Source organism: Onychomys torridus, chromosome 7 (assembly GCF_903995425.1).
Source record: "Onychomys torridus chromosome 7, mOncTor1.1, whole genome shotgun sequence".
NCBI lineage: Eukaryota > Metazoa > Chordata > Mammalia > Rodentia > Cricetidae > Onychomys > Onychomys torridus.
The window spans coordinates 4,085,250-4,104,450 of NC_050449.1; the positions used below are offsets into that span (position 1 = coordinate 4,085,250).

General features: G+C 41.5%; 1 protein-coding gene across 1 annotated transcript; it reads left to right on the forward strand.

The window, feature by feature from the left end:
• Positions 1–239: 239 nt before the first annotated feature.
• LOC118587831 (stromelysin-1) lies at positions 240–8,962 on the forward strand. The gene is made up of 10 exons (XM_036193927.1): positions 240–350; positions 1,160–1,404; positions 1,493–1,641; positions 1,759–1,884; positions 3,528–3,692; positions 3,849–3,990; positions 5,325–5,458; positions 5,812–5,971; positions 7,559–7,662; positions 8,862–8,962. The coding sequence occupies exons 1-10, from the start codon at positions 240–242 to the stop codon at positions 8,960–8,962; spliced, it is 1,437 nt and encodes a 478-aa protein (XP_036049820.1).
• The last annotated feature ends 10,239 nt before the right edge of the window (positions 8,963–19,201 follow it).

Below are 19,201 nucleotides of genomic sequence, written 5' to 3' on the forward strand. Positions count from 1 at the left end.
GAAGCATTTCCTGGAGATTAATCACTGTTTTGACTTGCAAAATTCAGAAGATTCAGAGAACTTGGTGAAGAAGGTTGTATCACCCTACTTTGATTTTTGTTGTTGGAAACAGTCCCATTGGGTGGGAGCAATGATGAGTCAGTTTGCAGGAGATCTCTATAAAAGTTGGGCTCCGGAGGGTGGACATAAAAGGAGGTGGGCAGAGAACACAGCGAAGGCAGCACAGACCAGGAAAGCCAATGGTGATGAAGCATCTCCCGGTCCTGCTGTGGCTGTGTGCAGCGCTGTGCTCGTCCTATCCACTGCACAGCAGGGCAAGGGATAAAGACACCGGCATGGAGCTTCTTCAGGTAAGCAGTGGAAATGACCTCGGGCTCTTTGGCAGGGCACAGCTTTGCATTCCGTAGACTGGTTCTGACTGCATGTGTAGGAGTGGTTCTACAATGGAGGGTCTCAGCATCATGGGATTCTCCTTTTTGTATAAGATAAGAGACAAAGGCCATTGGCATTGTGTGACACTTTCAGGTCACACAGCAGGAGCAGCGACAAGGGAAGGCAGCATGACAGTAACCTGTGTGTTGCTTTGGACCATCCCTCAGAGTCTGAGTCCAGTGTAGTTTAGAAGAATACTTACAGTGTTAGTATATGAGAGGCCTGACAAAGTTTTCCCTAGTAAGCCAAATTCTGTGAAAAGTGGAAAATTGAGGAAATTAAATAAAATTAGGCCAAACAGGCAAAGATTCTCACAAGTGCTTATTTGTTCCCTTTGGTTTTCTCTGCACTCAATACTTAGAGATTTCCTCCCCACTTTCATTGCTTTAATGGCAACAAAGACACTGTGTTCCAAAAAGAAAGCAAGGAATGGCTACTGCTGACTAATTAAATGAAGTATTATGCTTACAGTTTCAGCAAACTAGAAAAATAGGTCAAAGACTAAGAAAAGTAAAGCCATTGCTGTGCTTGGTGCGAGCCTATAATTCCAGGATCATGAATTCAAGGAGTTCCTTGGTTAGATATTGAAACCCTGTCATGAATGAATGAATGGATGGAGGGATGGATGGATGAAATAAAGAAGGTATATGACTATACACATTTACTATAAATAGCAATAACTAAAAAAATCAGAATTGTGACTTAAAAGTCATATTTATTCCATTAGAAATACTTAGAAAACTACTATGGCCTTGCAAAAGATGGAAAGCAGTTCATTAGGAAAATGGACAGTAGTCCTGTGGTCAAAAAAATCCAAGAAATGCAGAAGTTCCTCGGGCTGGAGATGACAGGGAAGCTGGACTCCAGCACTATGGATGTGATGCTGAAACCCAGGTGTGGCGTCCCCGACGTTGGTGGCTTCACTACCTTTCCAGGGTCACCAAAGTGGAGGAAAACCCACCTCACCTACAGGTAACGGGTCCTGTTTTCACTGAGTGTTAACACTGTGTCAGAGGCATCACAGCAGCACACATTACCTTCTTCCATTCCTCTCATCCAGGATTGTGAATTATACACCAGATTTACCAGAAGAGAGTGTGGATTCTGCCATTGAGAAAGCGCTGAAAGTCTGGGAGGAGGTGACCCCGCTCACCTTCTCCAGGCTCTCTGAAGGAGAGGCTGACATCATGATCTCCTTCGCAGTTGGAGGTAAAGGCGCAAGAACTGCCTGAAATACACATTGCTCAGTAGTATTTTACTGAAAAATGTTACAAAGAGGTCCTAATTACCAATTGTTACAGTTACATATATACCTTTTCCCTTCAGAACATGGGGACTTCGTCCCTTTTGATGGGCCTGGAATAGTCTTGGCTCATGCATATGCACCCGGGCTGGGGATTAATGGAGATGCTCACTTTGATGATGATGAGCAGTGGACAGAGGACACGACAGGTTAGTGCCCCACCTCTCAGCATGACTTGGTTTCATTTCTTTTCATATTTAGGGAAATTTTCATAATCAGCTGCACTAATGCTAGAATGTGTTCTGGATTCCAATGGAATACATTTTTCATTTTAATAACAGCTTAGTGTATTTTTAGATGCCTAAAAAGCATTCATTTTCTTAATAAGCACAATATAAAATATATCAATATGTGATGGGTTTGTTTTATCTTATGTATTTTGTTTTGTTTGTTGTCTCTTAGAAGCCTGTTCTCTTCCAATGAGAGACAGAAAGGAAGTGGATCTGGCTGTGAGGGGACATAGGGGTACTGGGAGGAGTAGAAGGAGGAGAAACTCTTATCAGGATGAGAAAAGAATCTATGTTCAGTAATGGGGGGAATCACTAAATTTTTAATAGTTGTGGATCTTGTGTAATCTACAGACTACTATTATAAAAACTTCCTAATGCTATAAAATTGTAGATATTCAAGCAACAGCATAGGGTAGTACATTGGCTCTGGGAATTTCCCCTCTTTACTTTTTAAACCAGAAACCAAAATTAAACTTCAGAAATCTGAGGAGTTTTTGTTTGGTTGGTCTTACTAAGCTCACATTTTTGTGACTTGTGGTTAAGATGAATTTTTATCAATTTCTGAAAGAAAATGACTATCTCTGAAGTACAAGGACCAAACTGTACAGAGAGAAGGCCTCTTAGTTCATAACTTTGGGGATTAAGTTTTCAAAAACTTTCCTGAAATAATGTGTTACTTTTGAGATTGAACTGGGATTCATAATGAAAATATAAACTGATATCTGTAGAAAATGCAAATCTAACTTTTTCACTGAATAAAATTCATATGTTAGAGAATTAGCATTCTCCCCTCCCAGAAGACCCTTATTTAAAATGAGTCCCCTCAGGTCTACAACATCCACAGGTAATATTTACAAAAGTTATGCCAGTCATAATCTCCTCACATCCCAACTTCAGCCCTGAAGGACCGCTCCATATAATTATAACGAGAAGAACCTGAATACAGTTAAGAGTCCGAGATCTCATTTATGACAAATACTCAGGCATGCTACTTGGTTTAAAACCAATTTTACAAACCCTACGACATCTCTCTCACCAGATGATGAAACCATAAAATGATGTAGGCAAAATCCAATGGAAAGTACAGGATTAGAGTTATGTATGGGTTTTAGAATGAGATGAGAATCCCCTGACATGAGCTGACTGATACGGAAGTTGTCAAATGCTAACTCCATGCTGGAGCAGTTTTACTTTTCATGGACAAAAGAAAAGAGAGCTCTGACATACTAAGTAATAAGTAGTGACTGGGAGCTGCTGCCAGGCAATTGGAGGCCAAGAGAGGGATTTCTGAGTGAGTCTGCGTACTTGACTGATCTCCAGCACGACTTTCAAAATTCACTTGTTTTCCTGCTGAGAATGATGGGTCCATTATTCAATGAGACAGCAAACAAGGTGAGTGCAAGCCTGTGTGTTTTCAGGAAGTAAATAAACACTGTGCCTAGATATCCTATATGATGTAGATGTAGTTAAGGATAAGCAACTATTACTTATGGTTTCAGCTAGTCTTTATGTTGTAGATATAACTAAGGATAAGGAATTATTACTTATGTTTTCTCCCATAGGTACCAACTTATTCCTGGTTGCTGCTCATGAACTTGGCCACTCCCTGGGTCTCTTTCACTCAGCCAACACTAAAGCCTTGATGTACCCAGTCTACAAGTCCTCCACAGACCTGGCCCACTTTCGTCTCTCTCAAGATGATGTAGAAGGAATTCAGTCCCTCTATGGTGAGTAAAACAGGATAAGGGAGTCCTTGTGGCTGCTGTATACCAGATAAGTATCTGTAATTAAATTCAGAGATGTTGAGGGTGTTTGGGAAACACAGAATTAACAAGTAGGCCACATTTCTCCTAACTCTGCCTCCCTTAATCTGTTCCCTTTAGGACCTCTGCCAGCATCCCCTCATGTCCCTGTGGTACCCACCACATCCAGCTCTCCAGAACCTGAGTCACTGATGTGCAGTCCCACTTTGTCCTTTGATGCAGTCACCACCCTTCGAGGAGAATTCTTGTTTTTCAAAGACAGGTCAGACCAAGAGCCCTAAATTGCTACCTATTTTTGATGAAAAATGCTTAGAAAGGGCAATAAGCAGGAAAACTATATATATATATATACACACACACATTTTAAAGACAAACTCTGGGACCTGAAATCTTTTGGGTCTAGCACTGACCTTTCCACATGTTTCTAAAATCGTCAAGTTCCTTTTGGAAGCCAGATGGTTTGATTCTTGTCACTAAGGTTTTTGTTCCCAAATATCCTAGGGACAGACTGCTCTTTAGAGGGTAGAAATGAACTTCAGAGTCAGTTTTCTCTTTACTTTCTTTCAAAACAATATCAGGAGAAGCATCATGTTTTATCAGTTCGCTTACTGGGAATTCATTCTGCATGAAAGGGAGCTGGAAAGTTTTCATCCCAAGATCCCTCTATACATAGTCTGGATATTCTGAGAGGCCCAGACTGGCTGGAAGTTGTCACGTTCTTGCCTCTTTCCAAGTTCTGGGATTCCAGGCTGTGCCAACATACCCTACTTCAAGATCTCTGTGTATCCTACATTATTTTTCTGTGAATGTACAAGAATATATTTATACATTACACTCATGCAGGTGTGTGAATGTATGTGCATGCATACACACACACACACACACACACACACACACACACTCACTCACTCTCTGTCTATCTTTTTGGGAATTGTGGATGATACTTTAATTACTAATTACACACTGTGTCATGTGTATTGCATGTAGTTAAAGCTTATGCTGAACTAATTAATTAGTGGAGGACTTGGCTTTCACAAACGTCTGGAAATCTATGACAGGAGGTCTGTTGCAGTCTTTCTTTGAGTAGAGGGGGGGACAGGGACAGAGGGGGGAGACAGGGACAGAGAGAGGGAGACAGAGAGGGGGAGACAGGGACAGAGAGAGGAGACAGGGACAGAGAGAGGGAGACAGGGGGAGAGAGGGGGGACAGGGACAGAGAGAGGGAGACAGAGGGGGGGAGACAGGGACAGAGAGAGGGAGACAGAGTGGGGAGACAGGGACAAAGAGAGGGAGACAGAGGGGGGAGACAGGGACAGAGAGAGGGAGATGGAGGGGGGAGAGAGGGGGGAGAGAGAGAGACAGAGGGGGGAGAGAGAGAAGGGGAGAGAGAGAGGAGAGAGAGAGAGAGAGAGAGAGAGAGAGAGAGAGAGAGAGAGAGAGAGATTGATTGATTTTCCCTGTAATGACATTCCTGTATTTTGCTCATCCAGCCTGGAGGATGGAGAATGTTGGGTGAACTGGAACAGGGATGACACATTAGAGATGAAAGGCTGGTTTCTGACTGACACCCTTTTTTTCTTTTACATCTAATTTTAGGCATTTTTGGCGAAAATCTTTGAGGAGCCCCGAGCCTGGCTTTTATTTGATCTCTTCATTTTGGCCATCCCTTCCTTCCAGCATGGATGCTGCATATGAGGTTACTAACAGAGACACTGTTTTCATTTTTAAAGGTGATTATTCCACAGCATTGCTTTAACTTAGTGAATCAAACGTGAACAGGACTTGCTTGGCTTTCTTATGTCAAATTCAGTGTAATTAAAAAATAGCCAAAGATGATAAGGAAACACATAAAACCAAAATTTTATTTATGGTTAGAAAGTGAACTCAGGGAGATGCATTGTCCAGGTTGAGAACTCCCTTCCTTTGTTACTTCCACCAAGCGTTTGTTGAATGCTCATCATTGAGCTAAACCCTAAAGCTATTCACCATGTAAAGACAGTGCTAAGAATGCATTTCCAAAATTCAAGGCACAGTCACTGGACTTTTAACATGACTGGTGTTCTGTTGTTTGGTTTCTGCATAGGAAATCAGTTCTGGGCTGTCCGAGGTCATGAAGAGCAAGCAGGTTATCCTAAAAGTATCCATACTTTGGGTCTCCCTGAAACTGTTGGGAAGATCGATGCTGCAGTTTCTGATAAGGTGAAGAAGAAGACATACTTCTTTGTAGAGGACAAATACTGGAGGTGAGATGCTGTGAGGATGGTTTTGTGTAGAGACAAACTTGAGAATTGCATTCTCCCTCTGAGGAAACACTTCCACCTCACCCTTATCCACACTCTCCTCTCTGGGTGAGGACAGGGACTTTGACAGCTGTGGGAACCGCTTTGAAACATAGGAGCATCTTCCAACAGGCATTTCTGAAGTGTTCCTATTTAGAGCATGTGTCTCCCCCCCCCCTCCCCACTCTGTAGGCCTCCTTCTCTTCTCTACCTGCTCAATCCTGCACACATTTCAAGCTTAACTCCTGCACCTTCATGAAGTCTTTCTTTCTGAACATCAAGTCTTTACTTCCTCGTAATTTACTGTTCCTTTCCCTTGTCTCCTTGTGCCTGGGTCTCGTCTTCCTCTCAAGGACTTCAGCTGAGCTCACACACTGAGAACCTCTGCCTGGCTAGAGATGAGACACCAGTTTCATGGTTTCCACTCAGGACTCCTTCCAGGCTCACTACTAATTCCTAGGCCATCAGTCCAGATGTTGAGACAACAAGGCAGACCATTGGTCAAAACCACACTTACTGTGTCTTGCTTTTCATTCAGTCCCTTTTCCTCAGGGGCTTCCATAGAAAACTTCAATGTACAGGATAGGAAAGGACAGACAGCCTACTTATGGTGGTGAACTGGAAAGTATATTTTTTCATTTTTAATATTCAACTTTTAAAATTTGTTTTATTATTTTATGTATATGAGTAGTTGTGTGTGTGTGTGTGTGTGTGTGTGTGTGTGTGTGTGTGTGCTCTCACATGTGCACTACATTCACACAGTGCCCTTGGAGGCAGAAATGTGTATAGCATTCCTCTGGAATTGGAGTTACAGATGGTTGTAAGCCACCATGTGAGTACTGGGGACCTAACCTGGGGCCTTTGTAAAAGTAGATGGTGCTCTTAACAGCTGAGCCATCACTCCAGCCCCAAACATTCCATTTCTATTCATGAGGATATATCTGTGAGAGAGTGTGTACATAGGTATACAGGTGCCCACAGAGGCCAGAAGAGGGGTTCATATCCTCTGATGCTGGAGTTACAGGCATTTGTAAGTCACCTGACTATGGATGGTGCGGTGAACTCCCGTCATGGGAAAGAGCTCTTAACCACTAAGGCACTCTGTAGTCATGGAAATTGTATTTCTGACCAGTAACTCAATCCACACATATATGTGTGTGTGTGTGCACTATATGCATATGCATGTATACACAGTTGTATATTCACACAATCATGCCCTTCTGGTTGAAAGATGAGGAGTCTTTTGTCCAGTCTTAAGAAAAACAGTAACAAACAGTATTGCTGTAGTAGACTGTTGTTCTGGTCCCAGTGCAGCTATGTTTTTAAGAGCTAAGTTTTACCTTATTAAAAACACATGATGCTAAATAATCTTGACATTTATGTGCAGAATTTGGAAAGGTTACTAGAATTCTACATGACTCACAAATTTGGGGAGCATGCCCTTCATGCATTGCAGAACTTGGAAAGGTTACTAGAATTCCACATGGCTTACAAGTTTAGGGAACATGCCCTCCATACACTGCTGAGCTTCACTTCTCTCATTTTGTGCAGATTTGATGAGAAGAAACAATCCATGGAGCCAGGATTTCCCAGGATAATAGCTGAGGACTTTCCAGGTGTTGACTCAAATGTGGATGCTGCCTTCGCAGCATTTGGTAAGAAGACACTTACTGTGTTGACAATGGGACCCTTGAAATGCTCTGTAGTATGAGAAGATGGAAAAGGATTAAATAATTTCTAATAACAGATTTAAAAAATCAGTACTCTCCTCTCTTCCAAGAATTTCAGCGTGTTTGCTTTTGTGGCAATTACAGTTCTCATTCAGGTGAGCTGTTCTGACTCATGAAAGGGATTGATTGACACAACTCTTCTATTGTATGCATGTGTAGAAGCCCAAAGTGCTGACAAGTCACTTCCTCACATTGTGAGCTGTTGCCTTTCTTATCCATGTTATTAGGAAGCTGCCATCAGTGGCGGGACCTGGTTTAAGGCTGGCTGACCTTCTCAACTCCATCTGTTTCCACTATTCAGTCGTCGACTGTCCCTGTCTTTCCTGACTCAGTAAATCACTGACAACATTGATTCCCTATAAACACTCATCTTTCCATGCATCAAAGCCTAAAAGAATTTTTTCCTATGCAAGAGTGATCTTTATTGACACTGAGGGCCACATCTGCAGAGAGGGAGAAACCATGGTGATCAAAAGTCACTGTTTCTCTAGAGCCAGAAATAGCCTTTGGGGAGAAGGGGGACTGGGAAGAAAGAAAATAAACCATAGTTTCAGACAAGCAGCATTTTTTCCCTAATTGGAAGTACAGACTCAATGCTATCTCCTTCCCTCCCTGGCAAGTCTATTGAGACAAATATTTGCATCTGCCTAAACTTCATCTGGTTTGTCAGAAAGATGGAACTAGATAGACTTACTTCACAGAGCTCTTGCCTAACCAAGTTTATAAAAATAGCAGTTTTGTTAAATGCTTGACATTGTCCCTGGCACAGACTAAAACTACAGAGACATTCTGTACTGTTTTGTTGTTGTTTTCTCAGATGAGCAAGGGTGTGAACCCAGGACTTTGAACACTCTAGGCAAAGCTTTGAACCCAAGACTTAGAAAACTCTAGGCAAGGGTCTGAACCCAGGATTTAGAACACTCCAGGCAAGGGTGTAAACTCAGGACTTAAAACACTCTAGGCAAGAGTTTGAACACACAACTTTGGACACTGTAGGCAAGTATCCTACTACTAAGTAACATCCCTGATTCTCTTTTCCACTTATCTCTTACTAAGGTTTTTAATCTTCCCAAGTTTCTACTTAGAAGAATGTAGTTCACATTTCCTCTTGTCTTTCCATGCAGGGTTTTTCTATTTCTTCAGTGGATCTTCACAGTTGGAGTTTGACCCCAATGCAAAGAAAGTGACCCATGTATTGAAGAGTAACACTTGGTTTAATTGTTAGAAGAGACTCAAGGAAGAGCTGGTGTGTTTTAACTGAAGTTGACAGTTCTCCATCCGAGTCTTTGTGAACTGAAGTAGTTCGTCCCCAGTGTGTGCAATGGCAGAGTGAAATAGAAGCTACAGACCTCACCAGTCAGCCTCCAGTGCTCACAGGCATTCAGGAGCACGGCTTAGCTTGTACTTTGTCACATGGAGAGGTTGAGATCACTTCTGGACAATAAACAAATTATTGTATCTATGTAGATGATTTGCTTTTATTTAATAAAGATGATGTATCATTTATTTAACCATGGAATTTTGACTGCTGATTTCCAGAACTCAGCATCTTGGGCACTGATAGACTGAGTAACCCGCAGCTGGGTATTCTGGGCCACTGGAGGTAGATGTTCTCTGTCTCTGCTGGAGGAACTTATTCCTAAAAGAAAATACCACTCACCCACTTAATGCACCCCTATGTACAGGAAAATACAAGAAGTGTATTTTCCCCACCTAGACTTCAGATGTCTCTGTCATACCTAATGGAACAAGCTAGTGGTGAGTCTCATATTATAGGGACAGCTTTTAACAACTGCAATGAATTCTACACTCATAGCAAATAATCCAGTTTGAACGCCTCATCCTACAGGTGAGGGAATCCTATTCCTTTAACTTACATATTCCCTCAGAATTGTCCCTCCCTGCCTTGGCCATCAACTTTCCTCAAATCTACCCTGTACACACGTGAAAATATCATCTTGTGCTCATTTTGTACCTGTGTGTGCCTCAAGGTGAATGTCTGTTTGCAAAGGACAATTCTAAAACAGGTTTCTCACCCCCTCAGTAGCACTTAAAGCTCAATTCCTAAGTATGCACTAGGTGCTCACTCACCTTTAGACTATGCTTCTATTGGAAGAAAATTCATTAATCATATTCCATGTGCCAGGCAGTGTGCTAGACTGGACACACAGAAGCCTAAAAATATGCACATAATTCCTGACTTCATTGGGATCATTATAATCATTAAAATCCAACAGAGAGACACAAATCATTACAAATCTGAAGAAGCACTTACAATGCTCAGGAGTTATAAAAGAGAACACAATGTTCAGGTACACTTCTAGGAGGCTCTTCTTGGAACTGTGTCCTTCCCGGGGAATATTCAAGGCCCACAGAACCACAGAACAGAACCTGGCTGTGGTGGGAGGGTTGGTAAATGAAGCCCTTGATCACAAATGGAAGAAAATTCTAAGCAGGATTCTACAAAGGACAGTCTGCTTCAGGGTAGGCTTTAGAACTTGGTGTGAACTGGCTTCTGGCCCCTTCACTTGCTATCTGGATTCTGTGCTGTAGATTTTACCTACAGGCTGGCCCTAAAGGCTCCAGAATGGCTTAGTTCCTATTGCCTTGGGAAGGTTTCCTGGAAAGGTCCAGTACTCTGTGTTTACAGGAAGCGAGGAGCGTCTGAGCCCGAGGGCAGGAGGAAGGAAGCAGATGCTGGGGATCTGGTGAGGAATTAGGGATAATCCAACAGAAGAGGGGATTTGACACAGGTGAGGTGAGGGCCCAGCACTGTAGTGGTCAGTGAATGACACATATACATATATTTATATCTATAGAGGGAAGGGGGTGAATACAATATTGAGGCTTTTTAAATAGTGTTGATTAGTCATGATACTTGGTATATAGTCTGCTGTCATGAATGCTGTATTTTTTTTCTGTTTCACAATGCTTGAAAAGTGTATGAAAATTGACTTAAGAAATTCAATTTCTTAATTTTTGTAATTAGATTTTTGATTAATTAGATTAATAGTTGTTTAAGTATTTAGAAATACTATTGGCTTTTAAATCTGCATAAAAGATTTACACTATTTGAAAACTCATCCACATTAAAATTATCTTGATATGAATACCGATTAAATGTTATTTTAATGTAATTTAGGTAGTTATTTTAATGCAATTTAATTAATTAAGAATACTTTACATTCAACTATATTAATCAATTAAATATTAATAAAAATCAGTGAAAGACATGGTACTTATTTTTATGCAAGTATGCCATGTAAGAAGCAGAATGACATGGCTAGAAATGGACATAGACCTTTTTATTTTTGAGGCAAGGTCTCACCTAGTAGCCCTTGCTGACCTGCAATTCATTGTGTGGACCGGGCTGCTCATGACTTAAGAAAAGCTTGCTCTCCTTCCAAAGAAGTGTTGAGACAACAAATGTGTACCATTCTACCTGGCCGGACTGAAAGTCTTGAGAGTGCTTCAGCATTGATTTTCAGGAAATTATGATAATGTAAAACTATGAAGAAGTGTGCAAAAAGAAAGCCCCTAATGGACATGAGAAAATCCAAACAACATTAGCATACAGGACTATTTCTATTTTAACACAGAAAGGAAGAAGATACATTATATATATATATATATATATATATATATATATATATATATATATATATATATATATATATATATATATAATTCTCATCCATGAAACGAGCATTGTTAGCTGTCTTACAGTACAGCCAGCCATTCTTCAGACAGGCTGCACAGCATCCTCAGAGTGTGCGGAGGTAAGCGGAGACTTGTCTGATACTGGCTTGCTACACTCACTCTGATGCCACCTGCTTTAGCTGACAATGACTGATCTGGAGACGTCATCAATAACAAAGCTGGTAAAATAAGGAAAGACTGACAGAGGTGAGCCTGAGCTGAAGAAAAAGATAGAGGAAGTGGTTGGTTCTTGGAAGCAGGTTGAACTAAGAGGTATGTTGAGTGGCCCTGGCAGTGTTCAAACCACACATCTGATTCAAATCATAAGAATTAAAGAGGTTAATGTGACTAAGACTGCCAGCCCCAAAAGCTGTGAACTCAGACTCTGCATCCCAAGGAGCCCCCAGAGTCAGACTGTTTTCACACCAGAATGTCACTCCTGGCTCTGCAGCCTGTTTCTTTATATACAGCTAGGACATATGGGACTTCAGCCTGTGGAAATAACAGAGAATTGATGTATGTCGTTTACACCTAAAATGAAACCTTGAAGACCCAAGTAACCATGTGTGACCAGTGTCTGACACGGTGTTTAGCAACAGAGATACAATGTGGACATATATGGGGATGGATGGATGGAAAGACAGGTAACAGAGAGATACAGAGAGAGAGAGAGAGAGAGAGAGAGAGAGAGAGAGAGAGAGAGAGAGAGAGAGGGAGAGGGAGGGAGGGAGACAGAGAGACAGAGAGACAGAGAGAGATGATAGATTGAAAGATGATAGTGGGTAGAATCATTTTTCCTACATACCACTTCCTAACAAAACAGTATTAAATCCTTAATAGTCAAAGTTTATTGTTAAAGACCAGTTCAACACATGTAGTAGAAAAAAAGAGAAGGAGAAAAGCAGCTCAAATGAACTAAGAACGTTCAAAAGGCTGACTCCCTAAGTATAAAAAAATTAGACACAAGTTGAAATTCAAAGACTGAATTTACTGTGGGAAACACGAGCACTCTGAGGCCTTTCACAAAACACCCAGCATGAAACAACCAAGAAAATCACAGGATAATTTGCATGTGTAGAAAGAGCTGGGAGTCAGTTGGCATAGTTGCCCTCAAGGAAAGTCCTTTTAGGCATGCCATTCTCCAATGGGACAAAAGGCAGAGGAAGTAATGTCCATAAAATTATATCTAATAGGGGGTGGGAGAGGAAGATTCTCCTAGAAGCAAAAAAAACTTATGCAGACATAAAGAGCAGATAGGGTTTTCACTTATTTTTATCTTCCTGTAAAACATGTCAATTCTAGGCATTGCTAAATTTTATTTTATTGAATCCCTGGCTTTATTAATTATTGTTCTCAAATACTCACACACCAGTCCACAACCTACCTGTGGATATTAATAGAGTTCTGCCATGAGTAACTAGCTGAAAATTTCAAGATTCAAGACTACGTAATTATACGAGATTGGGTACCTTAGCAAAACTTAATTCACAGACTCTTTGTTGTTTTTGGAAGGAATTGAGTAAAACGTTACTTTAAGCTTCCAGTTTTCAAGCCTTGTCTGCACCCAGACAGATCATAAAACAGCTTCAGGTTTATCTTAGCGGTTCTGGGATTGGGTCAGGAGACAATGGGTGACCTTGCTGAAGAAGGTGGATCATACAGAGCATGGGCAAGGCCCACTAGAGAGCTTCCGTTTCTATTAGAGGACAGGGAGATGGCTTGGTGGGCAAAGGCACTTGCTGTGTGAGCCTTGTGACCTTAGTTAGTCCCCAGAACCCACGAAAAGGTGGAAGAGAGAGCCTACCCCACAAGGCGTCTCCTGGCCACACCCATGAGCCATGGCTCACAGACAAACAACAGTAAGCACATTTCGTTTCTTTTTTTTCTTTTTTGGTTTTTCAAGACAGCATTTTTCTCTGTGTAAACAGTCCTGGAGGTCCTGGAACTCACTTTCTAGATCAGGCTGGCCTCCAGCTCCCAGAGATCCACCTGCTTCTACCTCAGAGTGCTGGGATTAAAGGTGTGCACCAACACACTCGGTCCAAGTAAGTACAGTTTCTAAAACTGGCTTTCAGGGTTTGTTCAAGTAAAGGATAGTAGTTTATAGAAGTCTGAAAGCTTCTAGACTGTAGAATACACATATTCCTGCAAGATCATATATTTTCTGAGCCTCTTTTAGGATCATACTGTATACCATTGTCTCCTCCCTAATTACTGGTGGTCACATTGTCCTCCATCAAATGAGTTTAGTAACTCTTATTTTCTAGGTCTCAGGGAGCCAGGAAAAGGCACTTTTCTAAAATTTCTTGTTCTACCTCAAGATCCAGCTAGTGGACATACACCCAAAGGACACTACATTCTACTACAGAGACAGTTGCCCAACCATGTCATTGCTGATCTTTTCATAATAGCCAGAGATTGGAAATAGCTTAGATGCCCAGCAACAGATGAATTGATCAGGAAAATATGGTACATTTACACAAAGAATATTATTCAGCTGTTAAAAAATTATGAAATTCAAAGGTAAATGAATAGAGCCAGAAAAAAATCATCCTGAGTGAAGTAACCTAGACCCCAAAAGAAAAATATGGCAGGTATTTGCTTATATGTGGATGCTATCTGTTAAGCCTTTTCTACTATCTGAATAACCACAGAGGTTAGGTATAGAGTAAGGAACTACCAGAGAGGTAAGGATTGCCCAAGGAAGGGCAAAGAGAAAATACAGGTAGAGATAAACAGGAGGGATACTGGAATGGGAGGATTAAACTGGAGGGGGGGGCAGTAAGGGAGAGAATATGGAGAAGTGCTAACAGTAGGGACATTTGAGAGGTCACCCAAAAACCTACTACATTAGATGCCTCTTAAAATGTATATGTGTATATGAAAGAAATGTAAATGAATCACCAAATAATGAGAAAGTCAAAGCCTCAACTAGACCACTCACATCCAAGTGAAACCTCCAATGAGTATAGGAACGGGATGCATCTAATTGAGTTGTTGTCAAAAGGGCCCCATAAAAACCTCAAAATAACTCAGCCAAGGCTATTGGTTGCTCTCTACAAGCTGATGTTTAGGACCCACTGCTTAATACAATATCTACACAACTCACTGAAGACAGAGAAGTTGAGCTGGTGCCTTCCTAGGACCTTCCTTCCTACTGACTAGTGTTCATGGTACTGGAAGGTACTCTGCACACCACCAGAGGAGAAACCTAAACACCAAACCAGCCTCAAATCCCTTGACCTATGGTGGTGACCTGTGTGCAGGATATGCTGGTATAATAGTGGCACAAACATTGTGGGAGCAACCAATGACTATCTGATTGGATTTAATATCCACTCCATGAGATGGAACCTGTGCTTTACACTGCTTGTGTGGCTATTAGCCACACAAGCAAACTAGAGGAAAACTAAATACTATTGTTCTGCTAAAGGAACATAGCAATAAAATTACTCCTAATGGCATTCTGCTGTACCCATAGGTCAGTGTCTCACTCAGTCAGCATCAGAGAAACTTTATTCTTCAGTAGATGGAAACTAATTCAGTGACCCATAGCTGGACAATGTGCAGAGAATGAGAGACTTTGAAACACTTAGTTCTAACTGGGATGTCTCTATCAAATCCCTCCCCTCAGGGCTCAGGAAGCTATGCGGAAAAGGAAGCAAGAAGACTGTGGAAGCCAGAGGGAATGGATGACACCAGGGGACATGCCTTCCAGACACAGTAGGACTGACGCACAAATGAACTCACAGAGACTGTGATAGCATGGGCAGGGCCTGAACAGGTCCAGAACAGATGGGGTCCTAGTGCTGCAATGGAAAAGTGGACACAAGCTCCCATCCCCAACCAAAAACTACCTCCAACTGATAACTGCTTCTGAAGGAAAAGTTAGTTTCCCCAAGGACATCTCACTGGGAATACAAACCACATTCAGAGGCCAGCCCCATGCCCAGCAGTGGACAGCAAACACAAATGAACTCAGGGGTACCTTACTGGTCTTTTGCTTATATAGACTTTTGTAGTTGGAGACCTTCTCTCCAGGTGCCACCAAGCTGTGTTAGTCCAACAACCCACTTGTAAAATAAACACACAGACATTTATATTATTTAAACTGCTTGGTCATTAGCTCAGGCCTACCATTGTCGAGCTCTTACTCTTATATTTAGCCCATTTCTAGTAATCTATACTTTGCCACGTGGCTCATGGCTTACCAGTACCTTATTTCTTTCTTGTCATGGCAGCAGCTGGCCGTGTCTCTCCCTCCGCCTTCCACTTCCCAGAATTCTCTTCTCTGCTTGTCTCGCCTATACTTGCTGCCTGGCTACTGGCCAATCAGCATTTTATTTATACAGAGTGATATCCACAGCACTTCCCCTTTTCTTTTTTGTTAAAAAAGGAAGGTTAACTTTCACATAGTAAAATTACAGATAACAAAACAATTATCAAGCAATTACAGTTACAATATTAAAGAAGATATCCTATCTATCTTATATTTGTGAGTCTAAGGTTTTATATCTAACTTATCTTTTACCATAACTGAGAAAATTATAACTATCTAGTCTTCAACCACATCAAAGACCTCAGAAGGATATAATATTACCTGAGAACTGGGAGAAGGATGCAACTTTCAGGAGTCTTACAGGGTAGACAGAGACAGCTGGCAGCCTGGACAGTCACCTAATGTTCCTTTGTAAGGTTGGGGCATTTATCTTCAGTCCCCAGGGCTAGAGTCTCTCGGTCAATTTTCTCAGTGTCCTGTAGAATGTCTGGCAATTTCTTCTGCGAAGCAGGAACCTGAAGGACCATTTTGTCAAGCAAAGTTTAGTGGTCACCTTTCTATGGGTCCTGTATGTCCAGTCGATCAAGCAGTCCAGGCAAGAACAGTTTCTTGCCCAAATGGCTATTTTTGCCAAGGTGAAGATAAGATATGAAGTGTCTTCAATGCCCATCCTCCTCTCTGAAGTAAATTGATGTTGCCAGGAGCAGACATATCTCACTGTCCAGAAAGTCTAAATTTAAAAAATATTTTAAATGCCATATTCTGTAGGTCTTTGAAGTATTTGAAGATTACCTATCTATCTGAAATATCTCTATGCATACCTAGAAGACTTAACTAATATGGCTTCGAGTATGATTATCATAGATGACTAATTATTAATCTATTTTTAATTATCCATTATAATTTAAAATGAGCTATACAAACATATTACCTTAAACATGAGTAGAAATATACACACAGTATAACAAAATTAACTTTAAATTTGTATCAATAGACTAAAGTTTATACCAATGTAAAACATTTTAAACAAGTTGTTGCTCTTTAGAAGTAGGTTCCTTAATCTACCCTTTCATCCTATTATATCTATATCATATCCTCTTTTCTTCTTTAGAAAGAGATAGCATTTATAATCAACCTGCTTTAAATAAAAATACTGGTTTTTTTCCTGTCCCACATCAGACTTTGATTTCTAATTTTATATTGTACGGGTTTTGTGTATGAGTGTGTGAGTGTGTGTGTATGCGCACGTGTGTGTGTGTGTGTGTGTGTGTGTGTGTGTGTGTATGTGTGTGGTGTCTCATGCTATTTGTTTCTTTTTCTTTCTTTTCTTTCTGTTGTTAGTTTGTTCATTTTGTTTTATCCTTGTTTGTTTGTCTTTTTTATTTTTTCTGTCTGTTTTTTTTAAGAGGGAGACAGAGACAGAGACAGAGAGAGGCAGGGGAGTTGGAAGGCCGGGGAGGACATGAGGGACAAGAACCCATGTTCAGAACATACTATATGAAAATAGCTATTTTAAATAGAATGTAAAATACAGAGTATTGCAGTATCGTGGAGTGCCAGCCCCCTTTAACTCCTGAAGCGCAGACTGCACCTCTCATCTGATGACTGTGCTCCACTGTTTCCCTAGGCTGCAGGCACTCTGCTGAAGTCTTCCTCACGCCCCATCTTTCTGATGCCCACAAAGAGAGGCTTCTGTCTTTGAGAGGCCTTCTCCCAGTCTCCTATACTATTGGACTCACATATTACTGACTGGAGAGGAAATGAATGCTTTCATATCAACCCAGGATCTATCAAAGCATTATTTATGAATAAGATATTGGTTGTACGTGAGAACAGACATGCACAAGGTGAGAAGAGTCCTGAGGACACCAACTCTGGTCCCAGGGGAAGGTGGTACCATGAGGAGGTGAGGTAGGGAGTGGGTCAGTGCTTCTCCATGTTGTATATTCTTGAGCCTCTTCCAAGAAGAGAAGGGACAGGAAGAGAGGGACCTACAGAGACAGACAGCCTTGTCTCTCTAATGGGGATATGGGTGCCATGAATAAGCAATTTTATATGAAACATGAGTCCTTGAGTGCACATCTTTCAATAACACAGTGATACATGATTTAGCTATTCCAGAGAGGCTCCATGAGACCTTCTGAATGGTGGATGAACATACAAATACATGCATGAATGTGTGTGTGTGTGTGTGTCTGTGTGTGTGTGTGTGTGTGTGTGTGTGTAGTATAAATTACATGCCACCTATCCTCAGTAAGCAAAGATGTGCCCATATTAAGAGAACAAGGATAATTACATGCAAGAACCCAGGATCACACTTGGTCTCTTGCCAGCCCGTTTTACCTGGTGCATTTAGACAGGGTTCAGAGATGAGTCTTCTTTGTTCCATGAGGCTGATTAGCAGGTCTGTGTAACTCTGCATATCTCATCTCCCAGAGTTCTTCTTGAGCAAGGTTCTCATAGCCCACACCTTGAAAAAGGTAAAGAGAAGCCATGGTGCTGTTGCAGTCTCGTAGCAGATAGTTTATTGAAGGCTGAAGGGGACCTCAGGAACCCAGGAGAGCCAGTAAACACTGGAGGGCCTAGAGTTCAAACAGCATGGATGCTGAACATCATCTGTCACTCAGGGTCAGTGATCCCACCCTCTTTCCTGGGAGCAAGGTGTATGCAGACATCAGAGAGCCAAGTAGTAAAACCTGCTTATCAGGGGCTACTGGGGGCTGTAGGGCTGGCTCAGGAAAGGGCTTGCTGTGCAAGGAGACAGGGAGTTGATTATGATCCCAGAGACCCATTTGAAAAGTGAGACATGATGATGTGAATTTGTAATCCTACCACTAGGATGTATGACCTGCTAGGTGAGCTCAGCACAATGGGAGAATCTTCCAAAAAACAAAAATGGATGGCTCCTGAGGAGAAGCAACCAAGGCAGTCCTCTGGTCTCTATGCACACATATACAGGCATGTGAGTACACACACCACACACGCACACACACGTGCACACACACACACCCTACATGCACTGCACACATACACCACACATTTACAAACACACATACACACGATACACACACCATACACATACATACATACACACACCACACATATACGTACATATATGCATACCACACACATAAACACATATCACACACACCACACACACACATACACACACCACATACATCATACACACATAACACACACACACACACACACACACACACACACACACACACAGCCTTGGAAGATGCTGTACCTATGTGTTTAATAGGCCTGATCCTTTCTCAGATAAGATGGATATTGATGAAGAACATCTCTTTCACAAATGTTCTGTTTGATACAGTCCTGGGTTTACCACACCAAACTAGCCCAAATAATCTGCTAGGGTCACAGTTTCTGATTTCCCAGGTTCTTTGCTGCCGATGAAGAGGATGTTGTGAAGCATGAGTCACACAGCCTCTGGCTTTCTAGAAGTGTGAGAAGTCCCTA

Bases quoted from the DNA above. Each gene is read 5' to 3' on its own strand.
- LOC118587831 (XM_036193927.1), top strand. From the start codon at position 240: ATGGTGATGAAGCATCTCCCGGTCCTGCTGTGGCTGTGTGCAGCGCTG. The intron at 1,405-1,492 runs GTAACGGGTCCT...CCTCTCATCCAG, and splicing joins AAAACCCACCTCACCTACAG to GATTGTGAATTATACACCAG. The intron at 7,663-8,861 runs GTAAGAAGACAC...CTTTCCATGCAG, and splicing joins TGCTGCCTTCGCAGCATTTG to GGTTTTTCTATTTCTTCAGT.